At 41.3% G+C, this 19,092-nt stretch overlaps 1 protein-coding gene across 2 annotated transcripts in view; it reads left to right on the top strand.

Annotated features, from left to right (window-relative positions):
• The window catches only part of kcnh1a (potassium voltage-gated channel, subfamily H (eag-related), member 1a), a 43,206-nt gene extending 25,760 nt beyond the window's left edge, over positions 1-17,446 (top strand). Inside the window, exons 9-14 of one of the 2 annotated variants that reach the window (XM_088422083.1) lie at positions 969-1,240; positions 6,723-6,922; positions 7,859-8,111; positions 12,061-12,098; positions 12,165-12,257; positions 13,470-17,446. In XM_088422083.1, coding sequence (XP_088278209.1) covers positions 969-1,240; positions 6,723-6,922; positions 7,859-8,111; positions 12,061-12,098; positions 12,165-12,257; positions 13,470-14,336 — 1,723 coding nt within the window. In that variant the 3' untranslated portion in view covers positions 14,337-17,446. Of the gene's footprint in view, positions 1-968; positions 1,241-6,722; positions 6,923-7,858; positions 8,112-12,060; positions 12,258-13,469 lie in introns of both variants that reach the window. The other variant, XM_088422082.1, reaches the window with a different exon arrangement.
• Positions 17,447-19,092: the final 1,646 nt, after the last annotated feature.

Genomic DNA, 19,092 nt, shown 5'->3' with positions numbered 1-19,092 from the left:
TGGGGTCCATATTGGTATTTTTTCAGTCAGTTTATTATGTGGACGATGCTTTAAAACCCGCACCATCTTTCAGGTCACAGCTGTGACTTTGCAAGAGTCAATAACTTGAATTCGTTGACGTGCAAGAGAACATTTGAATTGGTGTTTCCAAACTTTTGATTGATACAATGCATTAATGAGTGAAATATTTCTCTTCATATCTTCATCATATTTTTTATCTCCACGAAACAATATGTATCAGTCCCCACAGATGTTCTTTTTTTTTTTTTTTTGGAATGTAACATACTAAAAATGGTTCATCTATCAGTCACCAATTAATTTGAAAATGGCAACGCTAGGTGGGCCTTATAAAAGGAGGAGCCGCAAATCGTCTACCCTTTGCTTTACACGCATTCCTTTGGTGTGGATGTACCTAATAAAATGTCACAACACATGAATCCCAGCCCTGGTAAAAATAGCTGCCGCGCCGCGCGGATTCCCACAGTGCGGTGTCGACGGTTGCTATGGTCGCACTGCAAGCTAAAGAAGAAGAAAAAAAAAAAGGTTAACTGCCTTTACCTTGAATGACAGCGACACTGTCACTTGAAATCTCTTTAGTTTTGCCTTCTTTCTTTTCTTCCTCGGATTTTGTCAGTGTGCTGAGAGAGCAAAAAATATCGACGTAAAAAAGTAGAGCCGGTAGAAGTGCTGTATCATCACTTTTTAACCCGTCTATCTTACTCAACTTATAAGTGATTTAGTTTCAAAAATATTACCTGCAGATGACGGACTCTGGTGAACTTCCACTAACGATCCGGGCTAAACTTAGCTCCTCCCTGACACGCAAAGCTTATCTCTCAGTCGAGATGAATCACTCCAAGATTCTTTTCTGAAACAAATGTAATACTGTCCAAGATGCTAACATGTCAGAACGTGTACAGCGCTAACCGCTAACATTCAACCTAAGTCGCGTTTATCGCCGACACCAGGTACAGCATCGGCGACTACGAGGTGATCGACGAGGAGACCAACGTCGTTCGAATGGACAGCTGGTTGTACATCCTCGCCGAGACGGTGGGCACCCCGTACCGCTTCAACGCCAGCGGCTCGGGCAAGTGGGAAGGCGGCCCCAACAAGGACTCGGTCTACATCACCTCGCTCTACTTCACCATGACCAGTTTGACCAGCATCGGCTTTGGCAACATCGCGCCCACCACGGATGGAGAGAAGATCTTCGCCGTGGCCATGATGATGATCGGATGTGAGTCCAACTATTTTTTTTCTTTCCGGTATTGTTTTTTTCAAGGCTCTAGCTTGTAGATCTATGTCAGTTTAAGGTTGGTGTTAGATCACTTGGCTTTCAGCACATTCAATGGAAACACCCACAGCATTCGAGAGGTATTTTTTTTTATATATTCTTTTGGATATTTGCTCTTAATCATTAAAATCATTGTCAAATTCAAACACTTATGTTTACATTGCTATGATTTTAATGTCTTCGCATAGTGCCCGGTGTAAATACCGGTACTATAAAATAAAGCAAAGTTTTATACACTCGTTCTCGGTTGCTGAGTCACTCTTCGTTGTGTCATTCAGCAACTTAGCATGTGGCTAAATTAGCAGAGCTGTCGCCAGCGAGCATTTTTTATTAATCACTTAATCGAGTTAAAGTGTATTGCAAAGCCATTTTCCCCAATTACTGTTTATTATCCAATTACTGTTTCGTTCGTAATTTAATGGAAAAATACAACAATTCGTTCGTTTAATCATTGTTTTTCAAAATAAAAGCAGATTTTTTTTCAAATGTCTAATTGTGTTTAAACATAAATATAATCTGTGTCCTTTTATGAAGGACTACAAAAATCAGACAATTGCTGCTGAGAGGTTGAAAACAGAACAGTTGCACAATTTGAAATCGAACAGTTGCTTTGAAGCACATCTGTCAAGCTCCGGTCCTTGAGGGCAGGTGTCCTACGTGTTTTCCAGGTTCCTCTCCCCAGAACAGCCGATTCAAATGATTAGCTCATCAATAAGCTCTGCTGGAGCTTGAAAACGGTCCTAATCATTTGAACTTTGTGTGTTTTTGAGGGAAGCGTGAAAAACGTGCAGGATATCGACCTTCCAGGACTGGATTTTGACATCCATACAATGACTCGAGTATTAAAATAGCTGTTGATGAATTTGATAATCAGTCATTGTTTTTGAATTTGATAATCGATTCTTTTGATAATCAATTCTTTTGTTCGCGAAAAACATTTTAAACACCATAATCAATCAGAACAGGTGCCGGTCAACTCGTGTTGCAGGGTTGCAAATTTTTCCGGAGGTAACTACAATCACACGCCCTCCGCTCTGATTGGCTGGAGTGAAAACGTTCATCCCCCATAACAAGAAGCCTCCCGCTCAAACCTAAACAAAACAAAATCCCAAAATACAGGCACCGCGCTTTTAACATATTTTGTTAAAAAGACATTTTGGTTCAAAGTTAGAGATTGAAATGAGGGCTTCAAGCCTAAAAAAAAAAAAACTGGTACTTAAGTACAGCGACAAATTATTTGCACTTGGTGACTTCCTCCGAGTGCAAACAAGCAGAGATGCTTTGACTTGAGCTTGGTGTCTGTCTACATGTGACAGTTGGCCTTTAGCGTCTGTGTTATTCTTGCCTTCATCGGGCTCATTAGCTCCAGTCGGTCCCGCTGCTGAATTATTAAGATGTGCCGAGCGTGATGCATGGCTCGCTTCTCATGCCGCCTCTCATAAAAACGTCTCGTAAAAAATAATAACCGCAAGAAGGCAGAGTGCAGGCTGGAGAGGGGCGTTTTTAGATAATATGGAGGGTTTTACGCTGAAGGGGGATAAATCCAGACAAATGCCTTTGATAGGGTATGAAGAAACACTGTAAAATTATTATGGCTCTCAGTTGAGTGCATACCGCCGCCGAGGACAAACAATCTTAATTTGGAAGGAACACCTTCCTCATATGCCTGAAAGTTGTCGTTAAAGTGACTGATTGTCTTGAAATGTCTGGAATCTGAACAAAAACATATGCAGCAAAATTACGTTATTGTATTAGTTACAGAAGGAAAAACATGCCGGTCTCAAACTGTATTCATTATTCAAAAATCACCTTCATAATTGCACCGACTTTCTCTCATTCGTAATGTTAAAAAAGTGTAAGTGATTAAATATTGAATCGAGCAAATCAGGCATGTATTTTGTATCAAATTGATCAGTGTAGTTAGACAAAAAAACGTTTCTATGTTCTACCACCCCTCCCTCCGAAAAAAAAAGTTCATAATTTTTTTTCACTTTATTTTAGGAAATCATTGCATGCGTAATTGCATCAAAGAGTAATATTTTCCACAGAAAAATCTGGGGCAAAAATGTGAAATAATGCGTGTGATGCCCCCCAAAAAGATCTAGATAGGCACATAATTTTGTTCAAAGTTTGAAAAACATTTACCTCAGGGAAAAGCCTTTGGTTTTGTCATGTGAATTGTTTTAAACTGCCCGCTTACAGCAACAGTGTCAGCCACAGGGCGCAAATAACGAGAAAAAAGTTGCAGCTTATTGTCCGAAAAATATGGTAATTGAGGAGCACTGCTCTAGTGGAACGCAAACTGCCTGAATATAGTTCTGTTATATTTAACCTTGAATTTCTAAACAGGTGCATTGAATCTTTAAAAAAACATTTTTTCTTCTACTTAATGTAAGTTACAATTTGTAATTAGGTTTTGTTCAACACATTGTAATGGAATGATTATATAGGCATTTTTAAACTTTTTATTTATAAAGTTTAACCATGTCGAATGTTTTACTGAACTACTTTTTTGCCTACTTGGCACAAGTCCTTTTTTATTATAAACTTTGTGAAAATTCCTCCATCTGCTTCCCTTGAGATGTTGACATGTTAAAGGTCTTAACAGCTTGGAGCGTGGCAATTTTTTTTTCCCAGCATGCCGCTCTGTGTCGCGGTGCCATTTATGCGTGACTGCGTTAGCCCATCAAATCATCACACCTCCGTCAACCAGAGGCCGATTATTCCCCCCCATCCTCACTTCCTTGGCCTTTCTTTTTTTTGCTTTCTTTTCACCATCTCAGCAGAGGAGTCGAACCAGAAAAGAAGTCCTCCGCACACTTGTCGGCCGCTTAAATGTTTCACTGCCGTTCAACAGAAATCATGTCGTTAAAGCGTCATTAGAAAAAGGCCCCGGGAGGATGCGCGAGTAGATGCAATTTTACTTGTCGTCCGTTTGCGCTTGGCTATGAAATATGGATGCCCTGATACTGTTCTATTTTTAACGTCAGCTCTGGATACCGGTAAGATCACAGTGCGAGGATGAGATTGGGGGGGGGTTGCATATGTCTTGTTGCCATAGCAACTCTTGGCTTGGGGCTGACAACTAACTGTCTTGTAAGTATCTTCAAACAGCGCTATAGATCTGCATTGTTACCACCTTATTCCCAAGAAGTCCAATCTTGTAAACATCTCGTTATCGTTGTTTTGCCGGCGTGCCGCAACAGCTTGGGGGTGTTACCGGGACCTGCTCCACCATGACAACACATACAGGGGCTCCTTGGTTGACGACGTTCTTGACATTTCCAAGTTGAAAATGATGCTCGATAGTTTTTACGCTTTGTTAGCGACATATAGAAATTCCTGTTTTTCATTAGAGCTGCGAATGATTCATCTGCAACAAATTAATGTACCTGAGATATCAGTAAATGTTTTCATTAGTGTTTTGTTTTGAATGTTTTTCCTCTTACACATCAGGTTTTCGTTATACAGTGGACGCCCAGCCCACGAAATTAATCTGTTCCGGGGTTGGGACCGTAAAGCAAAAATGTCGTATTGCGGGCTACAGAAACCTATGCTAATCAGCTAAAGTGTGCAAAGGTAAAAACATCCAAATTTTATATACATATTAAAAATTAGTCACAAAATAGTACAGTAAGTACTACTTATATATAATATACAAGCATATGATTAAGTAACATCACAAATACAAAATATACAAAGGAAAAAAGTTACGTGACTTCAGCTACTTACGGCCATATTCCTTAGCGAGGGTAGCCTAGCTTAGCCTAGGCTTCGTCGTATTTCTTGATTATCTCCAGCTAATCTCTTCTTACTTCTCCCTTTAACATCACTAGAAATCTTGGTACCCATGGCTAACTAATTAAAGTTTGAATTAAGCACTTAAATGCACAATCAATACGATATCGTAAGCACTAACACGAGATCAAGTCTTTAGCATATGTCTTTAGCTTAGTGACTCTGACGCCGACCAATAGCAGAGCAGCATCTTAGGGACGCCGTGACGCCGACCAATAACAGACCAGCATCTGACAATCTACAATCTAGAGACGCCTTGATACTGACCAATAGCAGACCAGCATCTTAGGGATACCGTGACGCCGACCAATAGCAGATCAGCATATTAATGATGCTTCGACAGCGACCAGTAGCAGACCAGCCTCTTAGATACGTGTGCAGTGACGAGCATGTATAACATATCAAACTTTCAAACACATTTATAACTGAAATGAGATAAAAATAGAAAAATTTTCATGGCAATTTTTTTTTCGCCCCCAAAAATGAAAACTCACAATTTATGCACTCTATAAGGTGCACCTGATTATAAGGCATGCTGTCAGCTTTTGAGAAAATGAGAGGCTTTTACAGTAGGCATGCCTTATAGTGAGGAAAATACAGTACGAAAAATCATAAATCGTAAAAAGCGAACAGCAAAAGTTGTCCAGTTAAATAAGTTCTAAACTTTGAACAAATTCAATTCGACCCACAAGAGGGTTATGAAAGCTTCCTTTTTTGCTTTCCTTTGTCTTCCCAAAGTATGATAGGCAATGCCAGATAACACGGATGAGTCTGAGGTCCTCCTCGGGGGATTTTGGAGCCCTTTTTAATTAGCAATATTGTGTTGATCGCACTTTTGATTGCGCGCCTCAACGCCGACAAACACAACACAGGTTACTGTCATCAGCATCTGAGGATAATTGAAATATGCGGCTGGCATGTCTCTTCGCCGACCCTTGTCGGAGAAGGGCTAATTAGGCCTCAACACTCGCGCACGGCATACACTTTGATCCACACACACACACACACACACACACACACACACACACACACATACACACACACAGATGCCAGCCAGCTGTTGGTAACAGCTTCAACAACTCATCTGCCTAAAAAACACATACTCTGACCCAACAGCTAAAAAAATGTTTAACCCCCATGTTACGCCAAATTAATCTACAGTGGACCCCCAGGTTACGGCATCCCTGGCTTACTTTTTTTTTCCGTTACGAAGTCGAATACTGTACTAAGTTTTTTCATACATTATATACATTAGCTAATTAGCATAGGTTCCTATTGCCCACCATACGATGATTTCGCCTTACGATCCCAACTTCGGAACGGATTAATTTCGTATGAAAGGGTCCACTGTATTTTGAATAAATGGGCACGAGGAAACCGAAAAAGGGGGCAAAAATCGAACTATTCTACCTACAACTTTTTGCTCATGATTTGAGCCCTGCAGTTTAGTATAAGCCAGCGTGGCTACAGATTTTTTTTTTCTGGCACTTAGCACTTTAGCCCTTAACTAAAAAAACAAAAAAAAACAAAAATGCAATTTGCGACCAACGAGTTGTGTCCTTGTGACTGTTGATGCTTGTTTTCAAAAAAGTGTCTTGATCTGAGTTCTTTTCCTTGTTTCCCGCAGCTCTCCTGTACGCCACCATCTTCGGTAACGTGACCACCATCTTCCAGCAGATGTACGCCAACACCAACCGCTACCACGAGATGCTCAATAGCGTGCGCGACTTCCTCAAGCTCTACCAAGTGCCCAAGGGGCTGAGCGAACGAGTGATGGACTACATCGCGTCCACTTGGTCCATGTCGCGGGGCATCGATACAGAAAAGGTACATGGCTGGAGATGCGAGGGTTTTTTGGTAGCCACTCATTTAAAACCAAACAGACAACCAAACAGACAACCAAAAGTCAACAAAAAGAAACATTTTCTTACTTCCGTCTCAATCTCTTTTTAAGAAAATGCAATTTACTGTAAGTTTATGTAGTATCATAAAAAAAAAAAACCTATAGTTTGTCTTTTTAGGAAATGAAGGCAAAGACAGATTGTATTTTCTATTTAGTGAAGTGCAACAAATAGTTTGATATTATAGTTTAGGCATGTTGACACTAGACAAGCAATATTATTTTTTTGTTTTATTGACAACACAACTACAGTGGGCCCCCGTGTTACGACATTAATTCGTTCCGCGGAATATTTTTTTGGCTGGTATCAAATCGGGACATCGAAGTAGTAATATGCTACTCAGAATCGTTTACAGCAGCGGCATTTTAATCAATAGGTCTCGGACAAACTTTAAAAGTAACGAAGATGCACAAGAGTTTCTCTTCGCAAGCTAAGCGATAAATTGAAAGTTTGGACCAGAGTGCTTGAGGACAAGACCTAAAACCGCATTCAGAAAAACGGTAATTTTCTGCCTAAGAAATCTGCAATTGGTGGTTGGTATGGTTTAATGCCACCCAAATGAAACGTACGCCACATTTGGATGCCATGACTAGAGGCTCTAAATATGGCACCTAATCCGTCTGTGACATTCATCTTCAAAGAGCCGATTTTGAAAGGCAGAGCGCCGATTCCAGCAACACGCCCGGCAGGTGTTTTCAGCCCCGCGGCGCAATTTAGTGTTGTTATTGTTGTTATCGGACGCCGAGATAATCCGCTTTTGTGCGCCGTGAAAAAGAGACACAATGGATAATATCATTTTGAAAATCAATATCGGACTCCAGCTGTGCTAATATCGTTGTTTTGTTTTTTTTTTGCCACGCAGGTGCTGCAGATTTGTCCCAAAGACATGCGGGCGGACATTTGCGTCCATCTCAACCGGAAGGTATTCAAAGAGCACCCGGCCTTCAGATTGGCCAGCGACGGCTGCCTGCGTGCCCTGGCCATGGAATTCCAGACGATCCACTGCGCGCCGGGCGATCTCATCTACCACGCGGGCGAGAGCGTGGACAGCCTCTGCTTCGTGGTGTCGGGGTCACTGGAGGTCATCCAGGATGACGAGGTCGTGGCTATCCTCGGTGAGTTCGGTGAAATGCACTTTTTCACGCAATAGTGTTCACGTTTGTTGCCGGAGACTGAGCCGACACTTTAAATTGATCTTTTTCAAAAAGAAAGTAATTCACGTGTATGGACTTACCAATGGTATAGATTTAAAACATGTGATTGACGAGGGTATATTTATATAATGAATAAAGTTACGTTTATTTGGTCCCGTAATGCTTACAAAGACACTAATGACATGCAGAATGTTTGACTCTTCCGCGATACATTGTCAAAATTAATTCATTAATCAGTAAGTAATCAATTGCCAAATTAATTAAATCGACAATTTATAATAATGGATTAACTGTTTAGAACTAATGTTTATCTTAGAGTTGTCCATATTATCCGGTTTCAGCCTCTCAGCAGTAATTATTCCCAGGATCTTTTGTTTCTCATCAAAATAAGACACTTGCAAAATCTTTTACTTTGGCAAATGATGACCAAACTGTTTAAAAAATGGTGAGTACTGTACAACAACAATCCCTCTTTTGTGGCACTGTTTAACACCATATTGAAGAGGCAGTTCACCGCTAAAACAAATTGTGCTTTTATCTTTCATTTAGTGGAAGAACTATAAAATAGCTCTGAAAAGATGTGAATCAATAGCTATATTCAAAGAGTTTTTCAACATCAAGATTAAAATTATGTATAAAATGAATAAGATCTTGGATAAATGTTTGTGATGTGTAATTTACACCCTCCTTTATAAATATATATATATATATATATATATATATATATATATATATATATATATATATATATATATACTGTATATATACTGTAGTCTGGTGCGGCTTACTGTGACAAAAAGTTTTTTTGCTCAATTTTTGCTGATGCGTCTTATTTCTCTATGCGGCATATGGGGAAAAATGGTTTTGCAGTACACGTTAATGCAAAGTTAAGTTAGATCAAATTATTTCTTGAAAGAATCGATAAAATAATCATTTTTTTTTTTTTTTTTGATTTTGCAATCAAGGGGAAAATGGCCAAATATTGAGCTTTTTTTAAATGTCACTCTGTCAAATGTAATGTGTTAATGTGTGTAAACAAAAAAAAAAAGAGAAAAAAATATGCTAATCCTAATTTTTTCAGATTTTTAAACACACTAGAATTTAGGAGCATTATGGTAAATGCAGCAATAATCACATGGCGACTTCAGGAGGAGTGCCATGTAATATAATTTCACGATAACTAGACCTACAATTATATTTAAAGCATACTCTTGGTTGTTAAGAACACATTTCTTTGGACGTTTTTGATATTTATAATAATTAAATTGATTAATTTTCAATAAAAAACAATCTAAATCTGACACAGCGTCACTTGAAGGAAGCTGCAACTATTATCTGCAAGACACCCAGAAGTTGTTTCGTAACATTTCCATGAACTTGTTCCTTTTTTCTGCCTACCAGCACCTTTTTAAATGTTCCCGACTGCTTCGAAAGGCCGGCAGCTTGTTGTTTTCTGAGTCATAAACTCTCAATTTAGTTGGATATACTCAGCACATACGCTTGGCGGCACTTCTCCATACTTTATGGTGTTGTTGGGATAGCCGCCACTTGTCCAAATAAAGTCGGTTGCGGGGTACGTGTGTTTGCACGTTTTGAAGATTCTGGTACATACAGAGCATGAGGAAGCAAAACTATTATATAAGAGGGTGAAAAGTGCGCTCTAATTTTGAATCCTTGACATGTTAGTTAAACACATGAGTTGAACTGCATAAAAAAAAAAGCACTTGAAATCCCAGTAGTTTTTTAGCAACTTGCGACTTCATCAATGATTCCGCCGCATGATTGAATCGGCCGATACGATCCATGGATCAGTGCAAATCGTTGCGCCGTGCTATGTTCCCAATAAGCCCCTTCCCTGAAAAAGTCAATATGCTGTTAGGCCCATACGCCGGACCCCAAGGGCCAAGCCTCCAGTGATAAACAAGTTACTACGGTGGATCAAAATCTCATTAGCCTAATGGTGCTCCAGAACACACGCAACACAGAGGATAACGAAGCCCCGCAAGGATGCAGGCGAGATCTCGTCCCTAGGGCGGGGGAGATGCCGACCAGACCCAACCTGCCAACCTTATGCAGGGGGAGGAAAAAAAAAAAGACCTTGTTTGGCTGCTTAGTCATGCAGATTGGCCTCCTTCCTCTGTTGCTTTTTGTATTGAGATGGATTGCAAATGCAGCGGGCCAGGAGCAGCTTTGGGAAAAGCGAGAACAGAAAACAATAACGTCACGGCATAACCATAATAAAACGCTAGCAAGATAGTGCTACATGGTCTGTGAGGAAGGGACATGACGAGAAGGAAATCGGACAGGACAGGAGCTTCAGACTCATTTCGCAGAGCAATGCAGCTGACAGCACTCAAGACGGCAGCACTCATTGCTCACCATGCATACTAGCACCTGCACTTTCTGTTCCCACGCTTTTTATTACCCTCTTCATTTAATAGTAAAAGCCAACTCTTTCATCCCAATATCCAGGGGCGCATATTTTTTTTTTCCTGGGTTACGCACATGACTACCAGGACATAGTATTTGGTACGCACCATTTCTTTCATGAAAAAGGTCTCCCTCCATGCCGTGCCTCGCAATCTGTTCCACCAGCAAGAGTGCGGGAAAGCGAGCGTCAAGACGGCCCTCACAAAATAAAAGCTTCTTAAAAATAGTCATGAAGGAAACATTAGTTGGAAATACTGAACCGGTCAGCATAAGTTAAAAACGTCTTAAAATATTAAACCTTTGCGAATGAATTTGGCATTATTATTTTTGGATTCATTTGAAAGGATTAGAGTACAGTAAGGTTACACCTTACGTTATTTTCACCTTTCGTTCGACGTTTTTTTTTTGCCGACTCTTTACGACGTTTTTTTCGCCTTACATCAACTTCTCCCAAGCTTTGTTGCTCCGCGCTCGTACGTCTACACACGCGTCACTGCTCAAGTCACTAGCATGCCGGTCTGCTATTGGTCTGCGTCACAGAAGTCACTAAGACGCTGGTCTGCTATTGGTCGGCGTCACGCTAAAGCCTGGATATCGTCTGAGTGCTTAAAATAATGTATTTAATGTGCATTTTACTGCAAACTTGAAAGGGTTAGCCATGGGTCCCAAGATTTCTAGTGATGTTAAAGAGAGAAGAAGATGATTAGTATAGTAGCGTAGCTGGAGATAATCAAGAAATACGAGGGCGAGGCTAGGCTATGCTACGCTACCCACACGAGGAAATATGGCCATAACAAGCGTCACTCAAAGGTAAATAAATCCTTTATATATTTTTTATTTATGTTATTGAATTGTATACATGTAAATTTTATATATGTAGCACTTACTATACTATTTAATACCAATTTTTAATATGTATATCCAATTTTTTAACTGGGGTTTTAACGCATTAGCTATTACTTGAATATTAGCGATCAGGTGAATTTGCCTTACGAGCCCAACTGCGGAACGGATTATTCTCGTAAACCGGGGTCCACTGTATACAGTAAGGGTGAAAAAAACCTTTTTAAATGTTAATATTGCCGAGGATCAGCTTAATTAATCTTGGCAGCCAATATCGTGATTGCAATTAAAATTCCATGAATTGTGCAGCCCTAATGTATATACCATGATTTTATTGTTCCGGCCCACTTGACAATAGATTTTCAACCTAAAACAAGTTTGACACCCTAAGCAGAAAAAAACCCAAGTGCATCAAAGTGCCTGAAAAAAATTGTGGTAGCGATCCGAAATTGGCCCGACGGAGCTAAACACTTTCCTAAAGAATTTGAGTGCGAATAAAACGACAATCCAGGAGCGTAATCCTACGGGCTATGTAAAGCAATTAGACAGAAGCTCCCACGCCGAGTGACTAAATCCCATAAGCGTGTCTCGGGAGACAAATTCCCGGCTTTAACACCTTTCTCCTTTTACCGCGCAGGCAAAGGCGACGTCTTCGGGGACGTCTTCTGGAAGGAGGTAACGCTAGCTCAGGCCTGCGCCAACGTGCGCGCCCTGACGTACTGCGACCTCCATGTCATCAAGCGCGACGCCCTGCAGAAGGTGCTCGAGTTCTACACGGCCTTCTCCAATCACTTCTCTCGCAATCTGCTGCTCACTTACAACCTGCGCAAGAGGGTGAGTGACGTGTCCCACGCACACTGGGGAAAAAAAAAAAAAAAAAGAATGCAACCCGGCGGTAACAAATCCCAAGAGATCACGAGACGTCCGCGCCGCCAGACGGGTTGCGCCTGCGTGCAGACAGTGACGGTAAATTGGCTCCATATATTCCACCCACTCCCTCCTCCCTATCCTTCAGGTCTGAATTGAACAAGCACAGTTGTGACCAATCATTACCTCATTCATATTAAGGTCACCCTGCCCAAGAGAGAGCGAGGCTGAGATTGAATTGCCGGCCTATGAAGAGGCAATCTCATCTGCGCCACTGAAATAACGCTTGGCCGGCAGCGGGGTGGGGGGAATGGGCGCTTTATTTATTTTTTTTCTTGCGCTATATGCCGACGCGCCCTGCTGGGAAATCCCGAGGTGGATTGAATAACTGCTCAGCGAGGTTGTATTGGCCACCGATGAAATCCCGAGCCCAATACGCTTGTTAGTCAAGTGAGACTCGACAAGAAAAATGGTTGCGGTTCAATCCTTTCGGCCGATTCGGCTTCATGTTCAGCGGGATGTTTGTCACGCGGCCAGAAACCTTCAGCCTTGTCAAAATGTTGGAACCTTGCCCATGCTTTCTGTTCATGCAGCCAATTGACCTCAAGGTAAACGATGTGCTACATCTTAAGGGGGACATATTATGGAAAAGGGACTTTTTAATAGCTTGTATAGAGGTTGTGTGGTTGTTGGAGTCCCTGCTCCTCCATCGAGGTGCAGTAGTTCCACAGATTAGCATTAGCTAACAGCGCTATGAGTGTTTGATATTTGCAGAGGTGGGAATTTGACAAACCTGCTGGTCTGTCATTCATTATTCGTCACCATCCTGGTCGTCGTAAATCCGCCGTTCTTTTTTCATGCCGAACCAAACTAGTCATCAGCCCAGTCTGTCGTTTTATTTTACCCATGCTTACTTTATCACTTGCTGAAATGTCAAAATATCCCTTTTGAGGACTACCTGATTGACATCTGCATAGCAGTGATAGGAAATACCAAGCTGTCACGAGATTGAACCAGGCGTAGCAATTAAAAAGAAAACAGCAGGGGCCCCAAAACGGAACCCTGTGGAACCCCATACAACAGTGGCACTCAAAGCATTCACTTTATAAACCTGATGTTTGAAATGACTGGAGATGCTTGCTCGGCTGCGTCGCTGATGCGCACTAAATTGTCTTTTAGATGGTTTTCCGAAAAATCAGCGACGTGAAACGAGAGGAAGAGGAGCGGCAGAGGCGGAAAAACGAGGCCCCTCTCAACTTGCCGCCGGATCACCCGGTGCGCAAACTCTTCCAGCGCTTCCGGCAGCAGCGGGAAGCTCGCACGGTCACGGACAAGCCGAACGAAGACAACGACGTTGAGAAGGGGCCGGTTTACGCGGAGGTCCCGAAGACCGCCATCATCACCACCAGCATCGTGACGGTGACGGAAAGTCCGGCGACGCCGTCATCGTCCACGCCTGCGTCCTCGCACACCCCCCCCCCTAGCTGCGCCCCTTCGGACAAAGTGAAGCTACAGGTTCCGCCTCCCGCCTCCCTGGTGGGAGGTCGGGCCGCCGAGGCGGGCAAAGTCAAAGGCTGGGGGCGCTTCAAGGAGTCCATGGCGAAGCCGGATAACTGGAAAACCGTGTCCAAGTCGGAATCCATGGAGACTCTCCCGGAGCGGACCAAGGGCCACGAGTCACAGCTGTCCTTGAAGAAGACGGACTCGTGCGACAGCGGCATCACCAAAAGCGACCTGCGCCTCGACAAAGTCAGCGACTTCCGCTTGACGCCGCAGGACCGCAGTCCCGTGCAGCCGCCCGAAACCCGACGCTCCTTTTACCCCATCCCCGAGCAGACCCTTCAGGCCTCGCTTCAAGAACTCAAAATGGAACTTAAGGACGACCTGAAGAGCCTCAACGTCCGCATGTCGGGCCTGGAGGCGCAGCTGGCCGAAGCCCTGCAGCTCCTGAAAGCCAGGACGCCCGCCGCGGGCTCCCCTCAAGGTCTCTTTGACATTTCCGGAGCCGCCTCGCCAGAAGCCGAAAAGGAGGACATCTTTTCTTGAGCGCTAGAGGGACAACTTACTGTCAACCCAGCTGCGATCGGGTAATGGCCGCGGTATTACTGGGATAGCTGAGGCTACACCGGTAGGGGCGGGGGTCGCCTTTTCGATTAGGCGCCCGGGCGTCGTCTATAAAAGACGCGCAGGCCTCCGGTGCAGAAAAGCAAACGCGACGGCCGAGACGCCGAGGCGGGACCTGGCACGGGTCGACCCGAACGGCCTTTTACCTGTAGATACCAAGCACTGCGCTCGGAACGTTTGAGAGCTTCCAAGTAAAACGGCATGACCCGACGTTGTACGCTTGTACGATTCCTTGCATGGCACATCAAGTAGAAACCTTTTCACCACGCGGTAACACCTACTTCCGGGTGGCAAAAACTTTAAGTATTGGACCGAGGCAGAGCGAAAACAGGGTAATAATCATTTGAGGCTCACCCTCTACGGCGGTAGCTTGAATGGGTAAAATGTGAGCCAACAAGGTGACGTTTTGTGAGGTCCTTGGAAGTCGCTCGGAAATTAATTATTTGCATTTCAACAAGTACCGCATTGTCCACACTATAAGGCGCTCCGGGTTATAAGAGGCACCTTCAACGAACGGCTTATTTTTTCACGTATAGGGCGCACCGCGTTAAAAGGCGCATAGAATAGAAGCTGCAGTCGTGGCTGGGGTTGCGCTATCCGTCCACAAGGTGGAGCTGCGCTAAAAGGAATGCCAGCAAAACAATCAGAGGTTCGCCAAACTTCATTCATAGAATATAAGCATTCTCGCAACTCCTCTCTCTCCCAAAATTAATAAACAGCTGTTTTATTTTAGGGCCATCTGAAGTGATGGCATTAGAAAACTGTTTAAATCAATGCCGAGACAAATCAAGAGTTTAAAAGAATATAACTTATTCATTTTAATATTAAACTTAGGTTTTTAATCAGATTGCAACCAAAAACTTAGAATTATACTGTTATATTGATTTAAAAACAATTTCTTGATTCATTTTATAACATGGCATTTTTTTTTACAAAAACTTGCGTTTTTTTTGCGCCTTGTCCCCGTATAAATTGCTTCAAAATTGAAGCGTATAAAGCATATCAGGGTGTTATGAAATTTTTATCTGTTAAAAAATACATTCATTCCTGAAATGCAGAAGAAAATTTGAAGAATTGACACGATGATTAAGTTATTTTGTTTTTTTCGTCATAGACACACACACAAACCCAATTTTTTATCAGGACTTACATGAAACCGATTATTAGTGGTCAAGGAGGCCAGTAACGGGGAAAATATTGACGTCAAAAATGAAAAAAGATAATTAGCTCTTTCAGAATACGTGTACTGATCAATCTTAACTAAAGTAACAAGTAACTACAGTTCCTCTACACCAAAATCATGTTTGCGGCCAGAAATTTCTCACAACAGGGTACTTTTCACTACGCCACATCTCGGATGTAAACGTCAAGAAAAAAACTACAATCAAAATCGAAAACATGATTTCGCCAACCGTGCATTCCGGAATTTCTTTAAAACGCTCCGAACGCCACAACCCGTTTTTCAGTTGGTGTCAGCGGCGAAGTAGCCACCCGGAAGTATCCCGGCGACTATTGTTTACAAACATGATAAAAAGCTAGCCTAAGCGCCTCAACGGGTTTGATTAATCGAGGTCGTTTGCTTTATGAGTCAGTCAAGAGTCGCGCGCGCCCCCTCCGAGCGATTTACACATTTTATAACAGCTGCACCGAGTACGGTTAGGAATGATAAAGCGGCGGGGGGGCGGGGTTTAATAATAACCGGAATGCCGTTCTAATGGTGTAGCGGGCACTTCAATACGTTACGATACACGCCTTCACTTAGCATGAAAACCGTGCGTAACTACCGATTTATATATTATTGTATATCGTTTCCACTATTAATCTTAATGCGGGATCCAAATGTTCCAAGTTTGGAGGTGCGATAGGACAGTGGTTCTCAACTTTTTTTCAGTGATGTACCCCCCGTGAAATATCTTTTCAGTCAAGTCGCCCTTTAGCAGTGCAAAGAAATTGAGGGTAAAAAAACAAAACATTCAAAAAGACTTCAAACGTTCCATCGGTGTGTGATTTATTCAAATTTAGACCCTTTCCAACTCCGTTTGTATCGGTCCACGAAAAAAAAAATCGACCTCAAGTGTCCTTTAGGATCATAGAAGAATAAAAAAGAAATCACTTCATTTTAAATAAACATAAAAAATATTTGTCCACAGAAAAATATTCAACAGAAAGCATCCTGTTTTGGGGTTACAGTAGGGATCTGTTCACAGAAATAAATGATTAACTTTATTACTAATAGATATTTGTTCACAAAAAATAAACAGGATAAATTGTTGGACCTGTTCTCAAAAATAAATAATTATTTGCCCAAGGAAAAATATTCATCTCAAAGTGTCCTCTTTTGGGATCGTAGTCGATGTGTTCGCAGAAATAAATCATGAACTTGACAGGTAACGAGCGGCGGCACGTGACAAGTTGGATCGAACCATTCTAGCATGGGGAAGAATCTGGCTTTTTACAATAATGAATTTGAATAACATACTGAACGTAAAATTTATGAACTGATATTTTCCTGAAACAATTGATCCATCGAGTATTTATTTTTTAAAGGATTTTTTGTTTTATTGAAAAACTCAGTACCTCCATTTGAGAACCACTGCTCTATACTGTCAGGTGAGGGAGATGCATTTTTGGGGATAGGAACATTATATATTTATATTTTGTGCCACTGGTTTGCATGCAGGCTTTATTGTAAAAAAAAAAAAAAAAAAATCCTGTGGAATAACGTTGCATTATTCCTGAGGTTAATACCAAATATGTTTGAAATGCAGATGACCTTTTTCTGACGGAAGAAAGAAATCAGGTGACCAATCATTTCCACTAGGGGGCGCTAAAAAAAAAAGCTATCGTGTGACAAATCACCTCCACACAATGTATTTTTTTTTTAATTCCCCAAAATACTCACAACCACCGTACATGAAAATGCAAATGATTTTTTTTACCAGGCTTTTCTCATTAAAAATAAAAACGCCCCTGTAACGAATGGCATTTTATTCTGACAGCGACTAAAATAAAAATCGCGTCCAACAAATCAACTCGACTGATGCGCTTTCTTTTACGTATTAATTTTATATTTTGTATTTTAAGACCAACAAAAAGGGCGAGACGCTTTTTCAACATTTATGAGCATTTTTTTGCTGAATAATTTAACATCTAGAGTCAAACAGTTAATGCGTATACGGGTATGAAATTTTTGGGAAATTTACCAATATTTGTATCCCTTACCCAATATATTTTTTCTTTTTATAATTTCTTATAATTTCTTCTTAAAATAAGCAATCTGCCACAGTGACAAGGTCCACTTTTATGCTCAGGTCGTCCTTTTTTTTCCGTGTCAAAGAAGAAGCTCCGTTCGTGTATTATTCATTACATTCATATGGATAATTTATGTTTTTTTACATGACTTGTCTTTTATCAGAAAGGATGCAGCAAAGAGGGGAAAAAACATTTTTTTTTTCCCACCATCAAAAATTCAGCTGACTTAAAATAAAGAAGCTGCTGGCCTGTCGTCAAAGGCGGGAACTCATTTTATGGCCACGTGAGGCAAATATCCTCAATAAATTGATAAATTAATCAGTGAATTCATAATGCAAGAGCACACAAATGATGAACTCTCATTTTTCTAAAAGCTTTTACTTGGCTTGTAACATGAATCCGGTTCATGCTGAATTCAATCACGCCGACATGAAATGAATTGATTAGTTGCGGGTGTAAAGTGTGCATTAACGTGCGGCTAATCTCATTTCGGACAACCTGTGAATGTCACACGATGACGCCACGACGCCGCTCGCCGATTGGCCCGCGTGACTAAATGGATTGCGACAACCTTTTGATTTTCGCGCTTTGTTTTTGCCGTTTTTAGCTAAGAAATATATATATATATATATATATATATATATATATGTTTCAAGTTTATTCAACAATTTGGCTAAAGGAGACCAAAAATGTCTAGTACTTCTTGAGTACTTCCTTATTTAAGGTAATATGCTACGTGCATAATTACCTAAAGTAATGCATTACTCTAGTAATGAAATGTTATAGTTAATAGTTAATTGATTACCAAAGTACCTAACTACCTAAAGTAATTGACTGCCTTAGTACTTAATCACAATCACTTTAGTACCCATTACCTAAAATAAATAAACCCCAAAGTAATTGATTACCTTAGTACTTGAAGTAAGTTAGTACTTGAAGTATTCAGTTACTTTAATACTATATATATATATATATATATATATATATATATATATATATATATATATAGGAGGGTGTAAAATAAATGAAGTACATAAGTACATATATACCCTAAATTACCTCGTGCCTAATTACCTAATGTAATACTTTAGTAACGAAATTAGTAACGTAAAGTACTACTTTAGTAATGAAATGCCCAGTTAAATGATTACCTGGGTGCCTAATTACCTAAATAATACTTACTACTACTTCATAAATACACACACACACACACACACACACACACACACATATATATATATATATGTGTGTGTGTGTGTGTTTGCGTGACGGCCGCAGACTTGAACGTGACGCCAAAGCGTAACTCAGCAGCTTTTCATTCTCCCGACCATCTCCTTAGCGGAGATAAAGCTCACACTTTGCTGCTCCTTTTAAGAGGATTGGACACTGATCCCGGCTCAGCGTCGCAGACGCCATCATCCCCGAC

Source organism: Hippichthys cyanospilos, chromosome 8, assembly GCF_059441005.1.
Source record: "Hippichthys cyanospilos isolate Australia breed blue-spotted pipefish chromosome 8, RoL_Hcya_1.0, whole genome shotgun sequence".
Taxonomy (NCBI): domain Eukaryota; kingdom Metazoa; phylum Chordata; class Actinopteri; order Syngnathiformes; family Syngnathidae; genus Hippichthys; species Hippichthys cyanospilos.
The sequence above is the reverse complement of the archived record's forward strand: the minus strand, read 5'-3'. Positions and strand labels throughout refer to the sequence as shown.